The following is a 22,476-nucleotide window of genomic DNA, read 5'->3' as shown; positions in this document are numbered from 1 at the left end:
GTTTGCACACTGCAGATCCATCACCTTCTAGTGGGAAGTAGTGGATGTGCACTATACAGTGCATTTCTTCTCTTCTTCTCATTGATTATCAAAAATATGAAGAGTAATAGTTTTGGCAAAAATGAAGTTCTCAATTGCCATCTCCTTTTTAGCTTAAGAATTATGCTACCTATGATTGTTTTGCTGCAACCTACAGCCAATAAAGCCATTGGTACTTAGGAGAACAGTGACCTCAAAAAGACTAGAGCTGTTTTAAGCCTGATTTTGACTCTTTCCCCATCACTCAAAACAAAACTTGGGAAGTGTCTCAGTAGTAGTTATCAGTGGCCAACAAACAGTTCTTCCCATCAAATGAGGTAAAGTTACAAGTCCAATACAAGTTGAATACTTTCAAAAAAGAAAAAAAAAAAAAAAGAGAATCAAGTTGCAACAGTTGTTCTTATTTATGTTTGCTGTCACACTGCAGCTAAAAAGAAATGAGAAGTAGAAGGAAAATTACACTGTCCAAAATTAAACTAGGTCAGATAAGACATTTTTAAACATGAATAAGTTTCCAAAGTAAATAAATACGTTCAGTAGGACAATGAAAATAACACTTCATGAAGAGGCAGCCTTTTCAATGACTCTTCAGTGTCTCACAGAAGCTAAAAATACTTAAAATCAGAACCCTGAAATATCAGGAATTCAGCGAGGTACTGCTGCAAGGCAAACTCAAGGTATTACTGATTCAAAATCTTTTAAGAATAAGCCATCGATCAAACATTTGGACTCCAGCATAAGATCTAAAAATCAAGCTTCAAATTAGTCTAATTATGTCAGTTGACCAGTGTCTTCTCTTTGTCTTCTGCTTTGAAAGCGATGGTTACTTGGAGGGAAGCAATATGTAAGAATTGTGAGTTTATGAGGAATTAAAAAAAAAAAGGCGATGTGATACCTGAACAAAATATTTGGCAGACCAAGGCTTTACAACTTGTGCTGCCAGATTTCTTGAGCTCCTTAAGAAAATGCAACTGGTGTAGAAGAAATACCAAACCATCAGAAAGTGATTGATCTTTTAGGATCCAAAAGCTAGAGAATCAACAGTGAATTAACCCCAGTAAATTCCTGAAAATTACTCAGGGCTAAATTAGTAACATTAGTAACATAATCTAACAACTTCTGCAGAATGACCAAGCAACAGGTACAAATCTAGATTTGTAGAAAAGCAGCTTTGATTACAGCGGTTTCTGCTTATAAAAGTTCATCACTGCATATGCTCCTTTTAGTGCATTCAACTTCTCCCTTGAAATGTCAGAAAAGCAAAGTCCTGTTTTCAAATTACTTCACTTCATCCAGAAGTCTGATCAGATCTCTCAGCCTTTATTTAAGGAAGTTTCAGGTTAGGATGTTCAGTTGAGACTCATCTTAAATTACCAAAACAAGTGCTTTTCTACAGCTTTCTATTCCAGAGCTCTGTGCCAACAGTGCATAAACAAGCAGTGCCAGAAAGCAGAGAATCATTTTTTTTTCTCTATCTCACAAGCATATTCTGAAATAAAGGACTGAAAGAATCACTTGGCCCACACCTCAACAAGGACATTCATAAACTAGAAAATGCTAAAATAAAGACATTCTTTAACACTTTCAACAAGGGCACTACAGCAGCAGAAGTACAAGTTGCCTAATGCCAGCTGAGCCTGTAGATTCAGACTCAAGAGACAAATCTCAAACAGTGCCTTAAGCATCACAATTCCAATGTTAACAGAAAAGTAGCAAATAAAAGTAAAGGGTATTAAGAGCCTATGGAGAACTTCAGCTACACCTAAAATTACAAAGTATTGGCACATTTCAGCTTATAAGCTGCAACATCTGCACATTCACAAAAATATTTTCAATACCTCATAGGAGTTCCTCTGTGTAGTTCTGCCTTTATTTTGATATTGACCAGTCTCACAACAGTTTAAAGGGTCATACACAGGGTTTAAACACTGGGTAACATTACTTCTGAATGTCAGATGGAGAAGGTTAGTGAGGTTACAGAAAAGCACATAGCTAGTGCAGAACAGTCCGTTTAATTGATTTCCTACCAGTTCCTAAAATGGAAGTAAGGGGTCAGGATCTCAGCTTTGCCAGACAAGTACTTTCATTCTGACCTTCATCTCCCAGAAAAGTTTGCTTATGTTGAGATATCATTTCTTCTCTAGGAACAAGGTTAACCAATACACCAAACCCTACTGTGAAACAACAGATATAAAACAGAAAGCAAAAGACGTAACTGATCTACCTGATGGCAACAGTTCAGTGAAACATTTCTCTCAGAACAGGAGAGCAATTGAAAGTGAGAGTAAATTAAACTGTGACAGCAACAAGACGACATGCTGGAAGAATACAAAGGGATGTAAAGCTGTACATAAATGTCTTAGTAATAAAGTTCTTAACAGACCTCTCTTGTGCATTAAGCATACTCAAGCAGTCTGAAGTCTATATAGAGGCAAAAGCCAATAGCAGGCACTACTACTGACTGCACTTTCTATCCTGCAGTTTGGCTTTGCTGCAATGCCTAACAGCTGACTTAGAACTGGAGGTGATTTTTGTGGGCATTAACACTTTCTGATCCACAATCATTCCAGCATCACTGGAACAAAATCCACGATTACATTATCAAGAAGGAAATTTGCTCATTGAAACCATAACATCAAAAAGTCCAGTCCAAAGTACAGCTTACATCACTATTCTGAAGCTGTTCTTCTTCAGACCTTCAAGCTGAGTCAAGTTTTGTTACTCTCATTCAGAACACAGTTTGGTTATAAACCAGCAATTTTTTTTCCCCTCAGGGGTCTTTATTAACTTTCTGAAGCACACTGGTCAAATGTTTCCTAACTCATTAAGAAAATCAGCAGTGTAAGATTCAGCAGATCAGACAACTGAAGTTTCCATTACCATAAAATCGAAAAGAAAACTACATTCCTCTTTTGGGTCCAGAAGCTGAGCATCCCTGTGAAGCTGCCCAGGACCCGCCTGGCACGCTGTGCGCGCCAGCACAACGCATGAGCCACGTGGAGCAGGTTGTGGGAAATCAGAGCACTAGCCAAGAACATGGGTTAAACTTGACCTACTTGCACAGAGTAAGACATACGGAATGCCACATTTGATTACAATGATTTGGCCCATTACAGCCTTGTGGGGTTGTATGATTTTGAGCGTAGTGTCATGATCAGACAGGCGGAAAGCAAAGGCATATTTTCAAAACAAGTCTTGCACGCATGCCCTTCATGCTGAAAACATCTCTGACACGTTTCAATATTTTTTTTCCCTAATCTAAGCCCAGGGGAAATTTAATAGAAATCCACAATGCAACTTAATTCAGGCAAGCACTGAAGACATTTCCCCCTCTCACCTGAAAGAAAAAGTGTACATTAACAAAGATCTTGTCTGCAACTGGTGAACAACTGGAAAACTAACTGACTGTTAGATGTAAAATACTAGAAAGATGATCACGTGACATTTTGGATTTTGCTTTGTTTTCTGTTAGACAGACAGCATGCTTCCAAACTAATAATAAGTTAAACATTAGAAAAAAACACATTTGTATCACCAAGGAATGTCTGCTACAAGAAAATACCTGCTCTGCTTTTGAAAAAGCACACACTATTCCCATTATTTCTTCTAATGAAATTTACAAGTAAACACTCAGAGCACCAAAACTGTACGCTGTTAAACCTTGTATCTATGCTCTGGAGTTCAGAAGAAGTTAAGCACAACATCATATGCGAAGAACACAAAGTGCAACCATTTTCTTACACAGATACAGGATTTTCAACTGGATGTATGTGGTACAGAAATCTCATCTAGGAAGATTTTTGGTAAAATTTTAAGTGAAAGGCACAGCGTGAAAAATATAACATCACAATGTGACACTAAGTGCTATAAATGAGGCTATAAACTTAATGCTACCTCAAACTAAAACCTAACTGGATGTCTCTCTGTAGTGTTCCTCCAGAATAATAATCCCATTAGCCCAGCAATTGCTTCAAGGTTTACTGAACATTCCCTGCCTACAGTATCTGGGCAGTAACAGGAAAAAGCCAGCAAATAAGTGGTTGCCCACAATAGTGGAATTAAAGGAAGCCCTCAGCAACAACACATGAGATTGCAAAGCGGATGGCCCATTGGATCAAGTGTTATTTTCTACTCCAATGAAGCAGTTAAGCCTTGCAGTCAGCGAGAATACATCTGCCCTCAACCTTAAAAGCCAGCAAAGGCTGCAGAGCTGGAAACAGACTTGTGTACTACTCCAAAAGTATTGCTCTTTTCAGAAAGTCTGCATATTTTCCTTGGTTCCAAATCTAGTGCAGATTTCTTTCTTTTCTGACTAGTGCCAGGGAAGTACAGATACCTTCTGACACAATCTAATCCCCACTACAGTTAGTGATCAGAGTGCTTAAAGTAATTAGAAAACCAGGCTTTAAACAAAGCCCCAAAATGACATTGTCCAGACAGTAAATAATTAATGAAGTAACACTCATTATCACTCAGTCTGGGAAAAAAAAAAAAAAAAAAAAACACAAAAAAACCAAAAAACAAGAAAGGGAAAACTATCACGTTTAGATTCAGAAGTCTGGTACTATTCATTTGAAATAAGCTAGATTTTGAAGATGGTTTCATATTCAAGATTCCTCATAGCTATATTAATGTTATTAATATCCGATATATCAGTTTGATCCTGACATCTGATTCTCGCTGTTGAATCAAACATACGGAAAGTGCCACTCCAGTCACCAATTCTACATAGAACAAGCTATTTCATTCACCACTAGACAATCTAACTAGAGAGCATTCATTAGCTTTATACAAACTGTTGCCTAAGATAAAAGAGAGCTGCAAAGATCCATGTACTGCTTTTCACTCCTGACCTCTAGTGGAGATCCCTAAACATATCACTCACCAATGAAATAAGCCAATTTTTTTTCCCTCTAAGAAACTGAAAAGGAAAAAACATACACCACTGAATTTCTGGGGTTTGAATAACCATAAAACAATTTGTACTAACAAACAGAATTGTATTTATTTATTTATTTCGTATGGAAAGTAAGTATTCAGGCCATTCAATAAAAGCACAACTAAAAAGGTGTCCAGGGCTGCCTCTGACTTCAGGTTTTTAGGCTAAGCTGACTTTGGTACAATTAACTACTTCAGCTAAAAATGAGGCTACTTTTTGAAGATCACACATCATCAATAAAACCTTTTTTCTGAACAAAAATGAGTTAAAAATCTGTCGTATCAGGAAAACAGAGCCCTGCCAGGGAAAACAGTCTAGTAAAAAAGGCTCACATTCCTTGAAACCAGAATTGTAAAATATGGTCAGGTCAGTGTTTATTCAGTCCATTTTTCCACTTGGAGGAAATTAAGGGAAAGGCACTGAAGACTCTGCAGTTACTTTAGAAAAATCACCCTTAAAGTCTTTTTAATTCAGGAAAATTCTAGCAGCACCGCTGACACTGAATAACTTCGTTATTTTATCATAGCTCACATCAGGTAAACATGTCATAAAATTTCACAGTCAGACCTAATTTGCTTCAAAATATTATTCTTATTTTAAAAGCAAACTGGACTGAAAAGGGGAGTGACCTGGCTCTGGAAAATCTGCCCTGGTTTACTCTTTGGTAACTGAGCAATTCTTCCAAGAGAAAGGCTAGAGGTAAAAATAAATAAATAAATCATCATTATCATTAGATGTGTTTTCCTTTTTCCTCATAGAATCATAGAATGGCCTGGGTTGAAAAGGACCACAATGGTCATCTCGTTTCAACCCCCTGCTATGTGCAGGTCACCAACCAGCAGACCAGGCTGCCCAGAGCCACATCCAGCCTGGCCTTGAATGCCTCCAGGGATGGGGCATCCACAGCCTCCTTGGGCAACCTGTTCCAGTGCCTCACCACCCTCTGTGTGAAAAACTTCCTCCTAATATCTAATATATTTTCAATGTAAATCAGTCTGCTTTCAAACTTAATTCTGAGAAACGCCGCATTTAATTTATTTTATAATTGTTAGAAAGAAAAAAGGCTTTCTTTACAGCTATTTACACTTGCGCGCAATTTACACTCTGCTTTGCAATCTTAGAAGTCTTTTGCAGAGCTGCAACTCCTCCAACAGAGGTCGCTGCCATACAATATGATCTGCCAGATGAAGGGAAGCTCCTAACAAATGTGCCCATACCATCTCTGCTTTCATGTCAAGCAGCCAGCAATTCCCTTCCAGCCCAAATACTGCACTTAACCAGCTGGGACTGCTACAGCCCAATTGGCTGATGTCCAAGTTTGTTTGTTTGTTTAAATCTCAGCTTTCTTATCAAAAAGAATGTGAAAGGTACATAAAGAAGAAAAAACAAAAATCCACATTCAAGGAGAGACCAGTAAAATTTACAAACTTATTTTACAAGGAAGTTTATTGTACATAAGATGGTATTAAAACTGTGCTATACTGCCATATTACTAAGTTTAATATTCCAAGGCTACCATCCTTTAGCTAATGTAGTTCAAGAGCTACCAAACTCCCTCCTTCATCCTCTCTCCCTCCTTACCCCCCCCCCAGAAAAGCAAAGACCCCACACAACTAAAACACATTCCATGCACTAAGTCCTTTTCCTGCCAGATTTTCATCTGAGTGTAAAGAAAAAAAAAAAAGCACTACAGAAACACCAAATCTGTAAACCTTACTTTTTTTTTCCTGGACACTTAAGATATTTTCCATCTCTTAACTTCAAAGTCCAAAAGAATTGATTCACCACATTTTAGTGTTGCACTTGTGAAAACACACTCCGCTGTGATCCTGTTCTTAATTGGGAAATGTGTTTTCTTTCAAAGTAACTAAATTCCCATCTATGTTAATCAGACTGCCATAGACTGCAGTAACCAAGCTGGATGATTTCCCTTGAGGCTCTATCAAAGAGCCTGGCTACTACTGCCATCTAATGTGCTACTGCAAGGAGTGCACTCAGCTGCACTGCTCTTGAAGTTCCAATTAAACATTCTGCTTGAGCTTGACTCTGAACTACTGCACAGAACCCCTTTAGTGCCTTGGCTCACATCTCCTACACTAACAATGTTATGATATTACCTAGGCATCAAGCTGATGGATATAAATATTCTTTTACATATTCTATCTGAAAAAGATTTCTTGGGCATGTCAGTATTGAAATGCAAATCTTGTGTGTATGGAGCCAATGCTGACTGTCAATTTGATAACTCATTTCAGTGACACACTTGCTCTGGGCTCCCGAGAAGGAAGAATCCCTCTGGCCTTCCAAATCACATAACTGGAAAGACATTTCAGGAGAGCTTTCTGATCAGCCTATAGAGCTTTCTTTTTCCAGGACACCAGTCAGACAAAATATGTTTGACCAATATGGAAGGCTATTGAAACACATCAGGACTTTTTCCCTTATTAGAAAGCAAGTGTGAAGATACAGATCATATTTGGTCTAGATTCCTCTAGCTGTACTTTTTCACTGCACTCTCCAATCACCTCTTGGCGTTGTCTGCAGACGTATGTCTGCTATTTTCTGGTGATATTGTACAACTGGCAATCCAGTAAGATCAGTAAAGATATGCAGAATTCTACGTACTGATCTGATTCCTGCACCAGTTCATCAGTGAATTCTTCAAGCTCGTACCACCTTGCACCACAAAAACATTTGCTCTGATCTACCTGTCTGACTGAAAGGGAACTGAAGTCTCAAAATCAGTAGGTACTTCAGAGGAGGCCCTCCTTGGTTTAGCTATGAGAATGCAGAAATAATTTAACCTTTCAGGGAAGGACAACAGATTACAACAAGATCTGTTCTGGTGATATGACTACAAGGAAAGCTATCAAAGTACAATTCATTGAACCAGTCAGTAAACCAACACAAATAAACCATCTGGATTGCCATTTTGTTTGAATTACTCAAAAGACGGCTTTTAAAGCAAATGAAGAGAAACTGGAATGAGAAAGAAGATCTTTGAATAAACAGTTTGAATGAACAAAGAAAAGGAATAAGTGATCAGTTCCCACAACGGAGAGGAGTCAGCGGAGGTCTGCAGGAATGCCATCCAATGTATTGGCAGATAACCTAAGAAGGATCAGAGCAGCAGGAAAATAACCAGCAGGCAAAATAGAAAAGAATCTCACAAGGCTAGTGCCACTTGACAATAAAACCTAACTGTGGAATTGTGAAGTGATGTATCAAGAGAAAAACAATCTTCGTTTCATGCTTAAGATTATCAGCTCCAAGCTGGCTATTACAGTTCTGGAATGAGACCTTGGAGTCATGTTCAGTTTAGATAAGGTTTGCATATAATTGGGCTCATGAGCAGCTAAAAGAAACACCAACTACATGTTCAGAAATAAGGAAAATCATTAATCAGCAACACATACAAGGAAATTCTGGTCCCTAAAGCTCCTTAAGGATACGGAAGAACAGGAAAAAAGTTAATGAAGGAGTACATTGATGATTGAAACTATGATATGACTTCAACACAAGAAACAGCTTGGCTGTCTTTCACTTCTCATCTGAAAAAGAAATATTCAGAATTGAGAAAAATACAGAACTACACAATCACTGGAGATATGGGGAACACAAAGATGTAAAATGCAGGCTTTTAACGTGTGCCAGTTTCACTGAACAGAACTAAAAGAAATTAGGCTAAAGAATAAATAACAAGCTGATGACTCTTCCTATGCAGGTCGATTTGCATGGAAAGGGTACTACAAGCCTGCAGCAATTTTAGGGGAAAACAGGGACATATCTTGAACTGACAAACATTAGAAAACTGAATATAGTTAATAATTACGTCTGACTTGAAAATAATACATTAGAACCATCACAAATACATTTTCTTCTCATTTCTGCTTTCCTAGACATCTGGTTACATTAAGGGTTCAAGTTTTACTAGATTTTCAGCTTCAACTTTTAACCTTATTCAGAAAGAGCCACCTGCTCTCATTCTTTGAGGCTTTCCACAATTTCCAGAACTTTACCACTGTTATCGTATTGGTGTTTTCCCACTGAAAGTCTTGCTTGGGTAGGGCTTCTGCCAGTCCCTTCAAATCTCTTACTCTGCTGATTCCCAGCTGGTTTAAGATGCTGTCAAACATGGCAGCTGTTTTGTCTCAGCACAGCTGGAATAGGTTAAAACAACAGACAGAGAGCTGTTTAGGGCTGCTGATGTGGCCAACAACATCTCCGTCTGTAAGGTATTTCCCTTCAACACCAGAAATATTGATGGTTCAAAGGAAAAAGAAATTTCTTGTCATATGATGTAGCTGTTCTCTGGACAGCCTTCCTCCTGAAGGCAGTACCATTTTCAGCATTGCCCTTGAGCTTTGCTAGCTTTGTGAGATGCTCACCTTCCTGAGCAGCTGAAGCACAATCCCAGCAGAGTAATAAGTGAGTGTGAAAAAAATGAGCAAAAGCAAGAGCACACACCCAGAGGGAAGTAAAAGGGTGATTCCTGAAGAAGGCATACTTGGCAAGATAGTACCCATTGCAAACACACACATACTCTAAAGGTTTGCACTAGTTGAAACTATAACTTTGCTAACATACTTACCCATGACTTTGTCTGTAAATGCTACTGAATGAACCTGCTACTACTGCTAGCACTAAATGTTTTTCCAGAACTGGGAAAGTATTACAGTATGCCTGCCCCAATCCTAGACTCATTCTGTAACTCCAAAGAGGCAAGACAGTAGGCTTGAGGGACTGTTTTTCTGATGTAGCATCACGATGAGCTCTCCTAAGAGCTACAACAAAAAAATTGATAAAAATCTCAACAAAATCAGTGATTTCGGAAACCAATTATTTCAATAAATACATCAGGTATAAAAATCAAGGGCAATTATTTTAGTGACATCTATAATAGCTTATATTCTTCATTTCTAAATGGGTTATTAAAAGTTTTAGACATGGAACTCCATGATGTTTTCCACCACTGTCAACAAAACTGACATGTCAACAAAAATGACAAATCAATTTAATCATCTCCTCAGAATTCAGTGAGCTTTTTACCGATTCATCAGAAGTGTAAGGTAAATAAATACTACTTCACATTTGGGAGCATTACCTTTCCAATGTGACAGATGAAAGATAGCTATGCTTGCACAGCACAATAAACATGAAATATAATACAAACTCCATGAAGTAGCTTAGGTAAGCAGAAACAATAAAACTATGTAAGGGAAAAAACTTCACATGAGCATTTGCCACCACTTCAGACTTACAAACCTTCTCAGGGTCTTGGTTTCTGGTTCAAGGCACATGGTTCAGGAAAGATTTGAAGTTAAATAGTAACATTAATACAGATACAAAATCAGTATTGGTAAAAAAAAAAAAAAAAGAAAAAAAAAAAGTCACATTATTTCTGCATTCAAATTTCCAAGAACTTTAAACACGATCTTCTAAGATAAGTTTTAAATAACAGAATGGCTTGTGTTGGAATGGATCTTGAAGATCATCCAGTTCCAACTTCTCTGCCATAAGCAGGGACACCTTCCACCAGATCAGGCTGTCTGGGTCCCCCAACCAAGGTGGCCTTGATTGCCTCCAGAGATGGGGGATCCACAGCTTCCCTGGGCAGCCTGCATCTTTAACCACAGAGAGATATATACGGCCACGACAACCCCAGGGAACACTTCAGGCTGGGGCAGAGTGGCTGGAACACAGTGCAGAGGAAACAGACCTGAGGGTACTACTGGTCAATGCTAGGCCAAACATGAGCCAGCAGTTCAGCAGTGTGCCCAGGTGACCAAGAAGATTGATGACATCCTGGCTTGTAACAGAAAAAGTGCACCCAGCAGGAGCAGGGAGGTGACTGTCCCTCAGAACTCAGCCCAGGTGAAACCACACCTCAAGTACTATGTTCATTTTTGGGCTTCTCACTATAAGAAGGAGACCCTGGCACCGAGGCCCCAGAATGTATTCACAGAATCACAGAATCACAGAATCACAGAATCACCCGGGTTGGAAGGGACCTCAAGGATCATGTAGTTCCAACCCCCCTGCCTAGCAGGGCCACCAAACATACACATTTAGATCAGGTTGCCCAGGACCCCGTCCAACCTGGCCTTGAACACGTCCAAGGACGGGGCATCCACAACCTCCCTGGGCAGCCCGTTCCAGGGCCTAACCACTCTCCTCGTAAAGAACTTCCCCCTAACATCCAACCTAAATCTTCCCTCCTTCAACTTGGATCCATTTCCCCTAGTCCTGCTATTGTCAGCCCTTATGAAGAGTTTACTCCCCTCCTGGGTGTAGGTTCCCTTCAGGTATTGATAGGCTGCAATGAGGTCGCCCCGCAGCCTTCTCTTCTCCAGGCTGAACAAGCCCAACTCCCTCAGCCTGTCCTCATAGGGGAGGTGCTCTAGCCCCCTGATCATCTTAGTCGCCCTCCTCTGGACCCTTCAGAGGGTTTTCATTCAGAGGTTCAGAGGTTCAGAGGTTCATTCAGAGGGTTTTTATTCAGAGATGGGCAATAAGGCTGTGAGGGCTGTGGAGCACAAGACATATGAGGACTGGCTGAGGGAGCCGGGATTGTTCAGTCTGGAGAAGGCTCAGGGGTGACCTTGTAGCTCTCCACAACTACCTGAAGGGAGGCTGTGGTGAGGTGGGAGTCATCCTCCCACATAACCAGCAATAGGACTAGAGGGAATGGCCACAACCTGTGGCAGGGGAGATTCAGGTTGGATGTCAGAAAATACTTCTCTGAGAGAGTGCTCAGGTGCTGGAATGGGCTGCCCAGAGAGGTGGTGGAACGTTAAAGAAATGTTTAGATGTTGTACTGAGGAACACGGTTCAGTGGGAAATACTGGTGATAGATGGACAGTTGGACTGGATGATCTTATATGTCTTTTCCAACCTTGGTGAGTCTATGATTCTACACTGGCCTACAGATCAAAGTCGTCAAAATAAACATAACAATTCTGCAGAAGTAGCTTTTACAACTTGGAGAAAATAAGTACTTGAAGAGAAAACTGCTGGTATTCAGCATGGTTCATTTTCCTGCCCATATTACACAGTTTTAATTCAGGAGAGTTTTCAAGCAGGTTAAGTTTCAGTTCTTACCTACAGCCAGTGCTGCACTCTGCTCTTGGCCTCCACTCTGTTACAAAAGAAGAACAGATTATAAAAATACATTCTTTTGCACCTAAAGTCTTCAGTGTAATGCTATGCAGCCCTACAAAAGTAAACACACATCTGTTTCAGACATTGCACCCTTCTTCAGAATCTACTTCTTAACTATGGTTCTGGACTCATATGCCACTGACTTTAGAACAATTCTGCATTCTTGTTTTTTAATGCAACTTTCAATCTCAAGGCATATAAATAGGGAACATAATCACTAAGTCAAGAACTTGCTTCTAGGAAAACAGGCTGCTGGTGATAGGTAATTTGAAAGAACACATACTGTAACAAATTTAATTACTAGAAGGTCAAAGCTACAATAGAAAAAACACATTTAGATTCCCCTGAATTCCACTTACCCTAACTGGATAACCTTACCAATATTTTTTTCCCCTCCCCATGACAGTAGACTGCTAAATTCCTATTTTGAGACAAAGCAACTAAAAACAAAACTGGAAAACATTAATTATGTACAGGTCAGGGCCGAACACAGTGTATGTTGTTAACAGATATCAAAACAAAAGACCCAACAACAATACACCTTCAAAAAGCTCCGTTCCTGAAAGAAGAGGAAAATGATATAAAAATCAAATAGATGAATGCTAACATTTAACAACACAGAAGTTTCTACCTGAAACCAGACTTTTGTGTAGTCAGTAACACCAATTAAGATGATTCTGGCCGAAAGTTAATTAAGTTCACTGAGCTATTAACAATCAGTCCAAGTCCAAACTCATTAGAATGACTACACTATATAAATAAATATGAAAATAACAGTAAAAAAACACAACAGCAGCAAAGGCAGGGATTTTTAAAAAAAGCTTTTCCAAAAGCATTAGTTGATTGTTATACGCACACCTGGAAGCTTCCAACTGATAGAATTATAAGAAAAATCACAAACTGATCAGCTCTTTACATCTTTTCAGACAGAATATTGCATTTATCATCATGAGCACTTCATACTGTTAAGAAAGGCATGCTGATGCTCAGATAGTTTGTCCTGAGTGAAAAAATGAGTGAAAGCTGATTATAAACACACGCAGTCTTTCCAGGACTCTTATGCTAAGGAAGGCAGAGGACAGACGTTTAGAGCCATCAGGCAGAAGGGAAACAACTAGGAAAGCTCTAACTCTGTTAGATCAGTACCAAATAATAGACAAAAAGATGCTAGTACAGGAATCTACTAATTGGATTCCCATATTTTTCACAAAATTATGGACTCATTTAAGTTGAAACAGACCTTCAAGATCACCAAGTTCCACAAACAATCTGACCCATGGAGTCCCACTGCTAACTCATGTCCCTTAGTGTCACATTCACATGCCTCTTAAATACCTCCAGGTATGGGGACTCCATCACTTCCCTGGGAAGCCCATTCCAATGCTTGAGCACTTTCTCCATGAAGGAGGGAGTTAAACTGGATTCTGGGAAGAATTTGTGGCCATTTCCTCACGTCCAGATACCCTCTTCACTGCAGCCTTCTTTCAGGTAGCTGTAGAGAACAACGAGCTCTCACCTCAGACTCCTTTTCTCCAAACTAAGCAGCTTCTGCTGCTTCTCCTAATTCTTGTTCTCCAGTCTTTTCACCACACTGTATACGATCGAGCAGCTTCACATTCTCCTTTTAGTGAGAGGCCCAAAACTGAACACAAATTCAAGATATGGTCTCACAAGTGTCACATACAAGGGCACAATCCCCTCCCTAGTCCTGCTGGCCAAGGTATTTCTGCCAGGATTCCATTGGCTTTCTTGTCCACCTGGGCACAGCGCTGGCTCACATTCAGCTGGCTGTGCACCAGCATCCTCAGATCCAAATTTAGTACCAATCAGTATGCCTCCATGCAAAACAGACTGAGCACATCTGATGCTATGAACTTTGCTTACACTGGCATGCTGACAGTAATGAAATCGTATAGTGCAAAAATCAAATATCACATAATACTCTAAGTTTTAATGTTTGTACAAAGCTATATAATAAAGCATGGTCTAAATTAGTAAGGACTAGATTTGTACATCTCTAGTTGACAGTGAGGAATCATCACTGAACATCCATTAAAGTGACAGGATGTCAGATTAGAGGTGTGATGGATTTCTTACATGATTAAATTTGTTCTTCCAGAAGCACCTCAGATCAGACACAAGAGTATCTGAATAAAGAACCAACTGTCAGCTTCAGAGGGCATCAACTCTGTTGTCCCACTTAATGCAGATGACCTGTAATATATGAGCTCCCATCTGACTGTGATTCTCAAGGTTTGGAATAATACTAACAGGCATAAAACAAGGCATCTACTACATAATAAGTAGTGAAAAAATAATATTTTTTCCTAGATTTGCAACTCTGATTCAGCCAAGTACTGAATGTTATGTCGCAGAGAACGCAGAAACACAGAACTGTAGGGATTGGAATGGACCTTTAGATATCACTGAGTCCAACCTCCCCTGCAAAGCAGCCCCCCTACAAAAGGGACAGATAGATGTCCAGACAAGTCTTGAATATCTCCAGAGAAAGAAGAATCTATAAACTCCCTGGGCAGTACTCTTTCAGTACTCCACCACTCTCACTGTGAAGAAGTTCCTTTGCATATTGGTGCAGAACTTCATATGCTCCAGTTTATGGCCATTTTCCCTTGTTCTGTCCCCACAGACTGCTGAATAGAGGTTGGCCATGTCTCTTGGACTCCTACACTCAAGATATTATGAGCATTAATAAGATCACCTCCAGGTCTTCTTTTCTCAAGGCTGAACAGATCCAGCTCACTCAGCCTTTCCTCAATGGAGAGATGCTCCAGGCCTTTCATCATCTTTATGGCCCCCAACTGGACGCTCTCCAGGGGATCCCCCATCTTTTTTGTATCAGGGAGCCCAAAACTGGCCACAGTACTTCAGGTAAGGCCTGACCACTGCAGAGCAGAGGGGAAGGATCACCTCCCTTGACCTGCTGGTCATGTTCCTTTCAATGCACCCCAAGATCCCACTGGCATTCTTGGCCACCAAGGCACACTGCTGGCTCATGGCCAACATGTCATCCACCAGGACTCCCAGGTCCTTCTACACAGAGCTCCTCTCCAGGAAGTCATGCCCCCACCTGTACCGATACTTGTGGTTATTCCTTCCCAGGTGCAAGACTTAACACCTGCTTTTGTTAAACCCCATCTGGTTTATTGCTGCCCAGCTCTCCAGTCCGTCCAGGTCTTGCTGAATGGCAGCACAGCCTTCAGGCGTGTCAGCCATTCCTCCCAGCTTTGTATCATCTGCGTACTTGCTGAGGGTGGACATAACCCCCTCATCAAGGTTGTTGATGAAGTTAAAGACAGGCAGCTGCTAAGAAAAACTGCTTATTATTCCACAGGTTAACAGCTCACGGATTATTTACTTTTTTAAATAAAGAGACAAACAGCATAAAAAGTGATCCATCTCATTTCTGGAGCCTTTATTATGCAGAAGCATAACACCTCTTGGTCTGCAACCTAACTTCAACACAGCAGAAAGAGGCCAAAGCACATGTGCTAACTTCTGATGCCAGCTAGAAACTGAAATAGTTATCAGGACAGTTGGGAAATAGATGGGGAAAAGCACTGACAGATTGAGACAGGTAGTGAATCACCCAGTCAGTAAAGGCCTGGAGCTGACTGAAGTCAAACATTACTCAAATGTAAGATGAACTAAGTAAACTTCGCATCTTGTGGACAGTGCATTTTGAAAAGACTAGTAACAGGCCAGTGGCTGAATAAACTCTAGGTTTGGGGTATCCATCTCAGATTGGAACTGATACTGCTCAGCATGGAAAGATTTCAGAAGAGGTTCACCAGTAACTTCCAGTAAGGAATCAACATCATCTGCTCAGCTCCCATGGAACTTACCGAGCAGTCCCCGCACATAAGCACAGCTTTGGCAGCAAGCATAGCAGATTTTTATGTATAAGAAAGGTGATTTTGCAGCTCTCCAACACTTGCGTATTACTGCCTATTAAGAACTCCAAACATCAAGCACAAAGAAACCAGTTTTCTAGTAAGAACCTGAATTACCTTCTTTGTACTAGATTGGTACACCACAGCTCATAAGGAAGCTTAAACAAAAGAATTACCTCATGAAGCCATAAAGCTTACAGAACTATCAAAGAAAGCTCACACAGAATCCCTGTACTTCATATGAAGCATAAGGCACCCAGGCTTTAGCATTCTTCAGAGAATAACTCACTTTGCTACCTTCACAGAGAAAAATGTTTAAATTACTCACTTGAAGTTCAAGATCACACTGGGATCTCCCCTGCTAAATATTGCCAACTGGGGCCTTGCGCAAGCCAGAGATGGACCATGGTAGGCATATTCTGAGTCACATCACAGTGATGAGAAGACTTAGACCTAGACAATGAGACCTAGCTTAAAAACAGCACTGCTCAGGCATTTTGCACATACTCCTGCTCTACTGCTTCAGATACAAGCTTGAAATTAACTCAAAAAACTGGTTACTCTTAGAACTGGAAGTACACACTGAAAATATGAGAACAAGCCCACTTCAATACAGAACTGCAAGTCAAATACATCCCATGTGTTGTGGGTATTAAAAAAAAGAACAGTAAGAAATTTTTAGCAATAAAACTTGATTTTTTACCTCAGTAAAAACAACAGATGGCTAAGCTACAGAAAATAAATCATAGCTAAGATCACGTTTCACAAAGTTTCAGGGCATCAGCAGTTGAACCAAGATTCAATGCTAGGTGGACACAGACTCCCATACTAACATCTGTGATGCTAAAAAGATCCTGCAAAAACTGCATGGCAAACTGCAGTGGTAGTGTATCACTGCTACAAATTCATCCTGGTTCTTCTGACAAAGCAAACCTAGTAGTAGCCTGCTATGAAAGTACCTTTCTGACCACAGGCTGGAGAAAGGTCAGGATCCTTTTTCCTCTGCTGCCTTCTTATTATCCTTCTAAAGCTAAATTGTATCTTTATAGTTCATGTTACACTAAGCCCTTCACAAATGTATGTCATTTCTCAATACTGTTTGATACTATTACATATTACTTGCTACACTCAAAGCTGTACTAAGCATATTTCAAGGCCAGGCTGGATGGGGCTTTAAGCAACCTGGTCTAGTGGGAGGTGCCCTTGCCTATAGCAGGGAGTTGGAACTAGATGATCTTGAAGGGCCCTTCCAACCCAAACCATTCTATGATATAATTTTATGACAAAGATGGTAGTCTGATATGAAAGCTTTCTTGGACTGTGTTACACACCTGGCAAAAGCATGTGAAACTTTTTGTCCTCTGTTGGCTGAGAAAAATGCATTTACATCAACATACCTGATGGGCTGTGCAGCTGTATTAGCATTCAGCACTTCATCCAAATATGCTGTTAAGCTCAGGCTCATATGTCCATCTAGAAGCTTAGTTAACTACTCAGCATCTCAACTTCCTTAAGACTAAGCCCAAAGACTTGGCTTCAAGTAATGTGGCAGAGAGCTATCAGGTTTGCTTTGAATAAAATATTTCAAGGAAGTAGAAGTGCTGCACTACAGACTCAAAAGGGGGGGAGGGGAAAGGATGTCAATGTTTACTTAGGAAAGAAACCTAAGTTGAAGTCAGAGCACAAAGAATCTTTTACCCAAATGAAAAAGTTAATTTCCAAACAACCCTTAAGACTTCTCTAAGCAAGTGAGGATATTCACTATCAGACAATGAGAAAACCAAGCCAGGGCTTTTAGGAAAAGAAATTGGCCTTTCAGAGAAAAAAAAATTGAGTTGGGTGTGGGGGAGCATGGCGTAGGTCACAGGAGCTGTTATATTCCAGGCTGAGCATCTACATGTTTTACTGCAAAAAGGGAGGTTAAAAAAAAGGCATGCAGTAAGTTTTGAAGCAAGTCCTATGCTCTATATAGTCAATTATACAAACAACTGAAGTGCTCATTCTGGTGGCATATCATGTCCTGCATTTCTTTCAAACTATCCTAAGTTTAAATTCTGAAGAGTTTTAGTACCACATACTACACCCAAGCAGAATTTTGAAGAGATATCTAGCATGTGTGTTTCCCCCCCTCCAAAAAGTATTCAAGGTATTCAGTACCTTTAAAACATTAGGTGATGCTGCTATCTACTGCACATCTAACTTCCCTATAGCTACTTAACATTGCTATTTTTCTGCAATTAATGCTTCCTTTGAAGTTACACCGTTAACATCCATTTGTGAAGTGTTTCTGAATACCGGCCAAGTGATTCAACAACTCTCTATGTGAGCCATACAAAAGATGCAGGTTTTTTTTTTTTTTTTTTTTTTTTTTAAAAAAAAAAAAATATGACAGTTATAGAGTTCTGACTCACCAATGTCAGAACAACAGAACAAAACCCTAGTCTGTCCCAGGAAGTTTGCAGTGATACTCATACACTTGTATATTGAAAACATTAAGACAAATAAAAAAGTCAAGAAAGCCTTTCCTTTCAAAATTATTTATTAGCAGCACATTATCAGATCCAAGCAACCTAAGAATCTGTAGCTCCATTCAGTAACATTTCAGAACAGCCCTTAAAAAAAGAAAAAGTCAGCTAGACTTTTCTTACTCCAAGTATAGAACTACACTACAACTACACATCAGCAGTAGGGAACCTCTTTTTACTGACTGTTTTCCTTTTGATGAATTTAAATCTATAATCCCCAGTACAATTAGAAATTGAGAGCTGAAATGACCCAACAGGTAGAACTGTAGGATGAATCCAGACCAAAGCAGATTAGGCTGGAACTAAAGTACCAGAGGCAGCATGCACAAGCTAGAGGCAATACCATGCAGGAGCCCAACCACGTGGCACAGCCCTGGAAGAGCAGTCTGTGGTGCTAGCAGTGTCCACAGCAGCTCCACCAGAGCAGCTGCTGCACTATGCTTCAGCCTGGAGAATAGAAGGCTGCAGAGTGACCTCATTGCAGCCTTTCAGTATTTTAAAGGGAGCCTTCAAACAGGAGGGGAATCAACTCTTTGAAAGGGTAGATAACTGCAGGAGAAGGGGAAATAGTTTTAAGTTGAAGGAGGAAAGATTTAGGTTGGATATCAGGGGGAAGTTCTTTACAGAGAGAGTGGTGAGGTGCTGGAACAGGCTGCGGATGCCCCATCCCTGGAGGTGTTCAAGGCCAGGTTGGATGGGGCCCTGGGCAGCCTGGTCTAGTATTAAATGGGGAGACTGGGGGCCCTGCCTGTGGTGGGGGGGGAGGGGGGGGTTGGAGACTCATGATCCTTGATGTCCTTTCCAACCCGGGCCATTCTGGGTGATTCCACACTGAGAGTCCCGAGAGCACCTCTGGTCCGCTCAGCTCTGCCTGCAGTTCCAACTTGTCTTCTGTACTGAAAGAGCAACTGAAAGTAGCAACTGTTTCAGCTAAAATTAAAATAAAGGAAGCTTATCAGATCTGCTGAACAGTAATATTCTACTAGCAGAAGATCAGGACCCAACAAAAAGAAAAGCAGGCAATCATATGCCAGTAAACACTGATAAATGAGAATACTCGAAGCAATCATATCAATCACACTTGTCCAGAAAGGAAGAATCTAGTCAGATCATTTTAACCTGTGACCTCAACTGCTTATTGAGCAGCACTGAAGATGAAAGCATGCACAGAAGTTGCATAATGCAGGGTAGCAAACATAAGACAGAATATGGGAATACTGTAGCCTGGGTTTAGCTTCCAGGGACCGTTACGTGTATTAAACAGCTTTATCAAATAGACAGGGAAAAAAACAAGGAGCCATAGGACAGGGTTATAATTGCTGCACTGCAATTTAATGATACTGAGCAGAACATTTCTGCTCAGTAATTTCCAAAACTCCTTCCAAGATGAGATTAAAAAAGGAAAAAAATAAAACTGCAGTTGTGGCAAAGCATTAGGCTGAGCATTAACGCACTCAGAAGGAGCATGTGTGAGCAATCCAGATCCCTATGGTGCTTTTAAAAAAGTAAAAAACATGTAAAAACTAAAAATTTCATTTAACAAGCATTTAGAAGGTCCTCCTGTAACTCAGGAAGCGAAAAAAGCAACATCTGACATCAGCCTAATAGAACAGACCCTATAAAACGTAATGCGAAATCTCAATCACCAGTATCAACAAACAGCTTTTCATTAGAGCAACATTTGGCCTGAGAAAAGTTTACATATTTTGCAGGTCTGTTTAAAAGTGACTTTTTGAGAAGTCAAAACAACCCTTAAATTAATGACTTTGATTTGAAAGTTCATTGAACAAACAGAACCAAACAGTTGGTGTTGTCCTGAGCGATTATTTACAGGTGAAGAAAAAGAGCAGCTTTTCCTACATAACCAAAACAGCACAGCTCGAGGCTCCAGTAGAACACGGGGCCTGCTACAAGATTTCAAATCAGATTCAAAACTCACCTCTTTTTCAACTTACTCGACTAAGTGATGAAGCATGACTGCTACATAGAGTATTCTGGAACAGCTCTACGGTTGATGAGTCAAAACCCTGTCACTGATCATTTGCAGGTTATTACTATCTTCATTCAAGGTTTTAAATAATTCTATGTTTGCTGTGAGAGAAAAGATACCATGTTACGCTGCATCAGCAAGGCAGACTATTAATATTCATTACTGATGGGTACCTGTTAAGACTTTAACAACAGGATTGCACAGAAGATTTAAGCCTTCAATCTATTCTCATGCTATTGGAACCAGCCATATTAAGCCACATGAAACAAGGCCTATGATAAAACCCAGCAAATAAACAGGAGACAGCTCAGTTAGACCAAAAGGCTGTCAGCCATTCCTCTTTCTTGCTTCAGACAGCAGCAGTAACACAAAATAAATGCACACTGGTAAAACATGGTAGAATTCCTGATTGTTTTATTTGAAATATTTTCTAAGTAAGCAATACCAGAAAAGATGTGTTAACTCACCATCATTTTCTTGGTAAAACTTCAACAAACCCACTATCACACAGACAACAAATCAATTTGAGCTCATCTGAACTGCAATTGGTAAGCAAACCTACCACAGTATATTCAGAGCAACACTACCAACAGATTTTATTCTTTTTTTTCCAACTTGTGGCTCAAATGGGAAGTAAAGGTGGTTTGAGTTGTCAGAAAGACGTTCATTTTTCTTTCTGTATTTACAGTGTATGATCTCATTGTGATTGATCAGTCTGTCATCCTGGTGGTTCTCACCCTGTCCTACTGCTGCTATCTGGTAGTTCTGCAGTGAAAGCTTTTCTTGCTTGTAGCACTTGTAGTTCCACTATCTCTAAATTCATTACGTGAGGCTGCCCCAAATGGAAAACTTTCTGAAAGAACACATTAAGAGCTCCAGGTTGTTTTTTTTTTTTTTTTTGTTTTTTTTTTTTTTTTTTTAAAAACACTTATTTCCTTGTTTAGTAGATGAAACATTTGGCACTGACCAAAACAGAACAGAACATTGCTTTCTACCTCCAGCAGTACATAAAGTTTTGCATAAACTTCCTGACAGTCAAAGACATGCAGAAGTCTATAACACTGCAGCCTAATTCAAGAAAAATCCATCTTCTGGATCACATCCCTCACTACTAACCTTTCGTAGGCGCACAGGTATTGGGACAGTTAGAAAAACTTCCCCTGTTCAAGTCTAGTGCTTTCCTGCTCTACCTACTGTAGAGAACCTGCATTTAGCAGGGGGAGATGCTCAATCTCCAAAGTCCCTTGCAACACCTATGTATGATTCTATGATATCAAGGGATTTACATTTAACAGCAGAAATAATTATTGAAGGAATTTTAAAGACTCTACCCCCAAGCAAACAGAACATATGAAATTATGTCAGCCAGATAAATGCTACTCTTGTAAGAGCTATTCAAGCCACAACAAAGCGTTCTCAAAATTAATACTAAGGTGACACGTAGGTATTTGCTTCCACTTTGCAAACAAAATACTCAAGGTGTTTCCAAATTGATTAAAATTAACATAAATGCAGAACCTGTTAATCCACAAACAGTGCAATATCAGTGCTGGGGCAGACACCACAACACACTGAACACTTTACTTGAAACACCTCCCCATTGTCATTCCACCATAATTACAGGGGAACCATTCTAAGTTGCACAGAATGATTTTGATATTTTCAAGCATGTAAACAAATTCAAGCTGCAGGTGAGAGAATGCAGCTATAAATTAAGAATGAATAATTATCAGAGGTTACACTCAGAAGTAGGAGATAGATATCAAGATTTGCATGAGTGATTGGCGCTCAAAAAATAATCCTTTATAAGGTAACATTCTGAAAAAATTACCACCAGAAAAATAAGGCAACCACTAAAATGTTAGATGTCTTTAGAGTCTGTGATAACGGACTTCTGAAACATAGCCAAAA

At 39.9% G+C, this 22,476-nt stretch overlaps 1 protein-coding gene across 1 annotated transcript in view; it reads right to left on the bottom strand.

Moving 5' to 3' along the window:
* Positions 1 to 22,476, bottom strand: part of CYRIB (CYFIP related Rac1 interactor B) — a gene marked incomplete at both ends in the record, with an annotated part of 73,872 nt that overhangs the window by 16,840 nt on the left and 34,556 nt on the right. The window contains 1 exon segment of the mRNA XM_079533163.1: positions 12,080 to 12,116. Within this exon segment, the coding sequence (XP_079389289.1) occupies positions 12,080 to 12,116 (37 nt within the window).

This window comes from Tetrao urogallus (genome assembly GCF_951394365.1).
Source record: "Tetrao urogallus genome assembly, chromosome: 3".
NCBI classification, from domain to species: domain Eukaryota; kingdom Metazoa; phylum Chordata; class Aves; order Galliformes; family Phasianidae; genus Tetrao; species Tetrao urogallus.
Note: the sequence above shows the minus strand (reverse complement) of the source record. Positions and strands in the feature narration are given on the sequence as shown.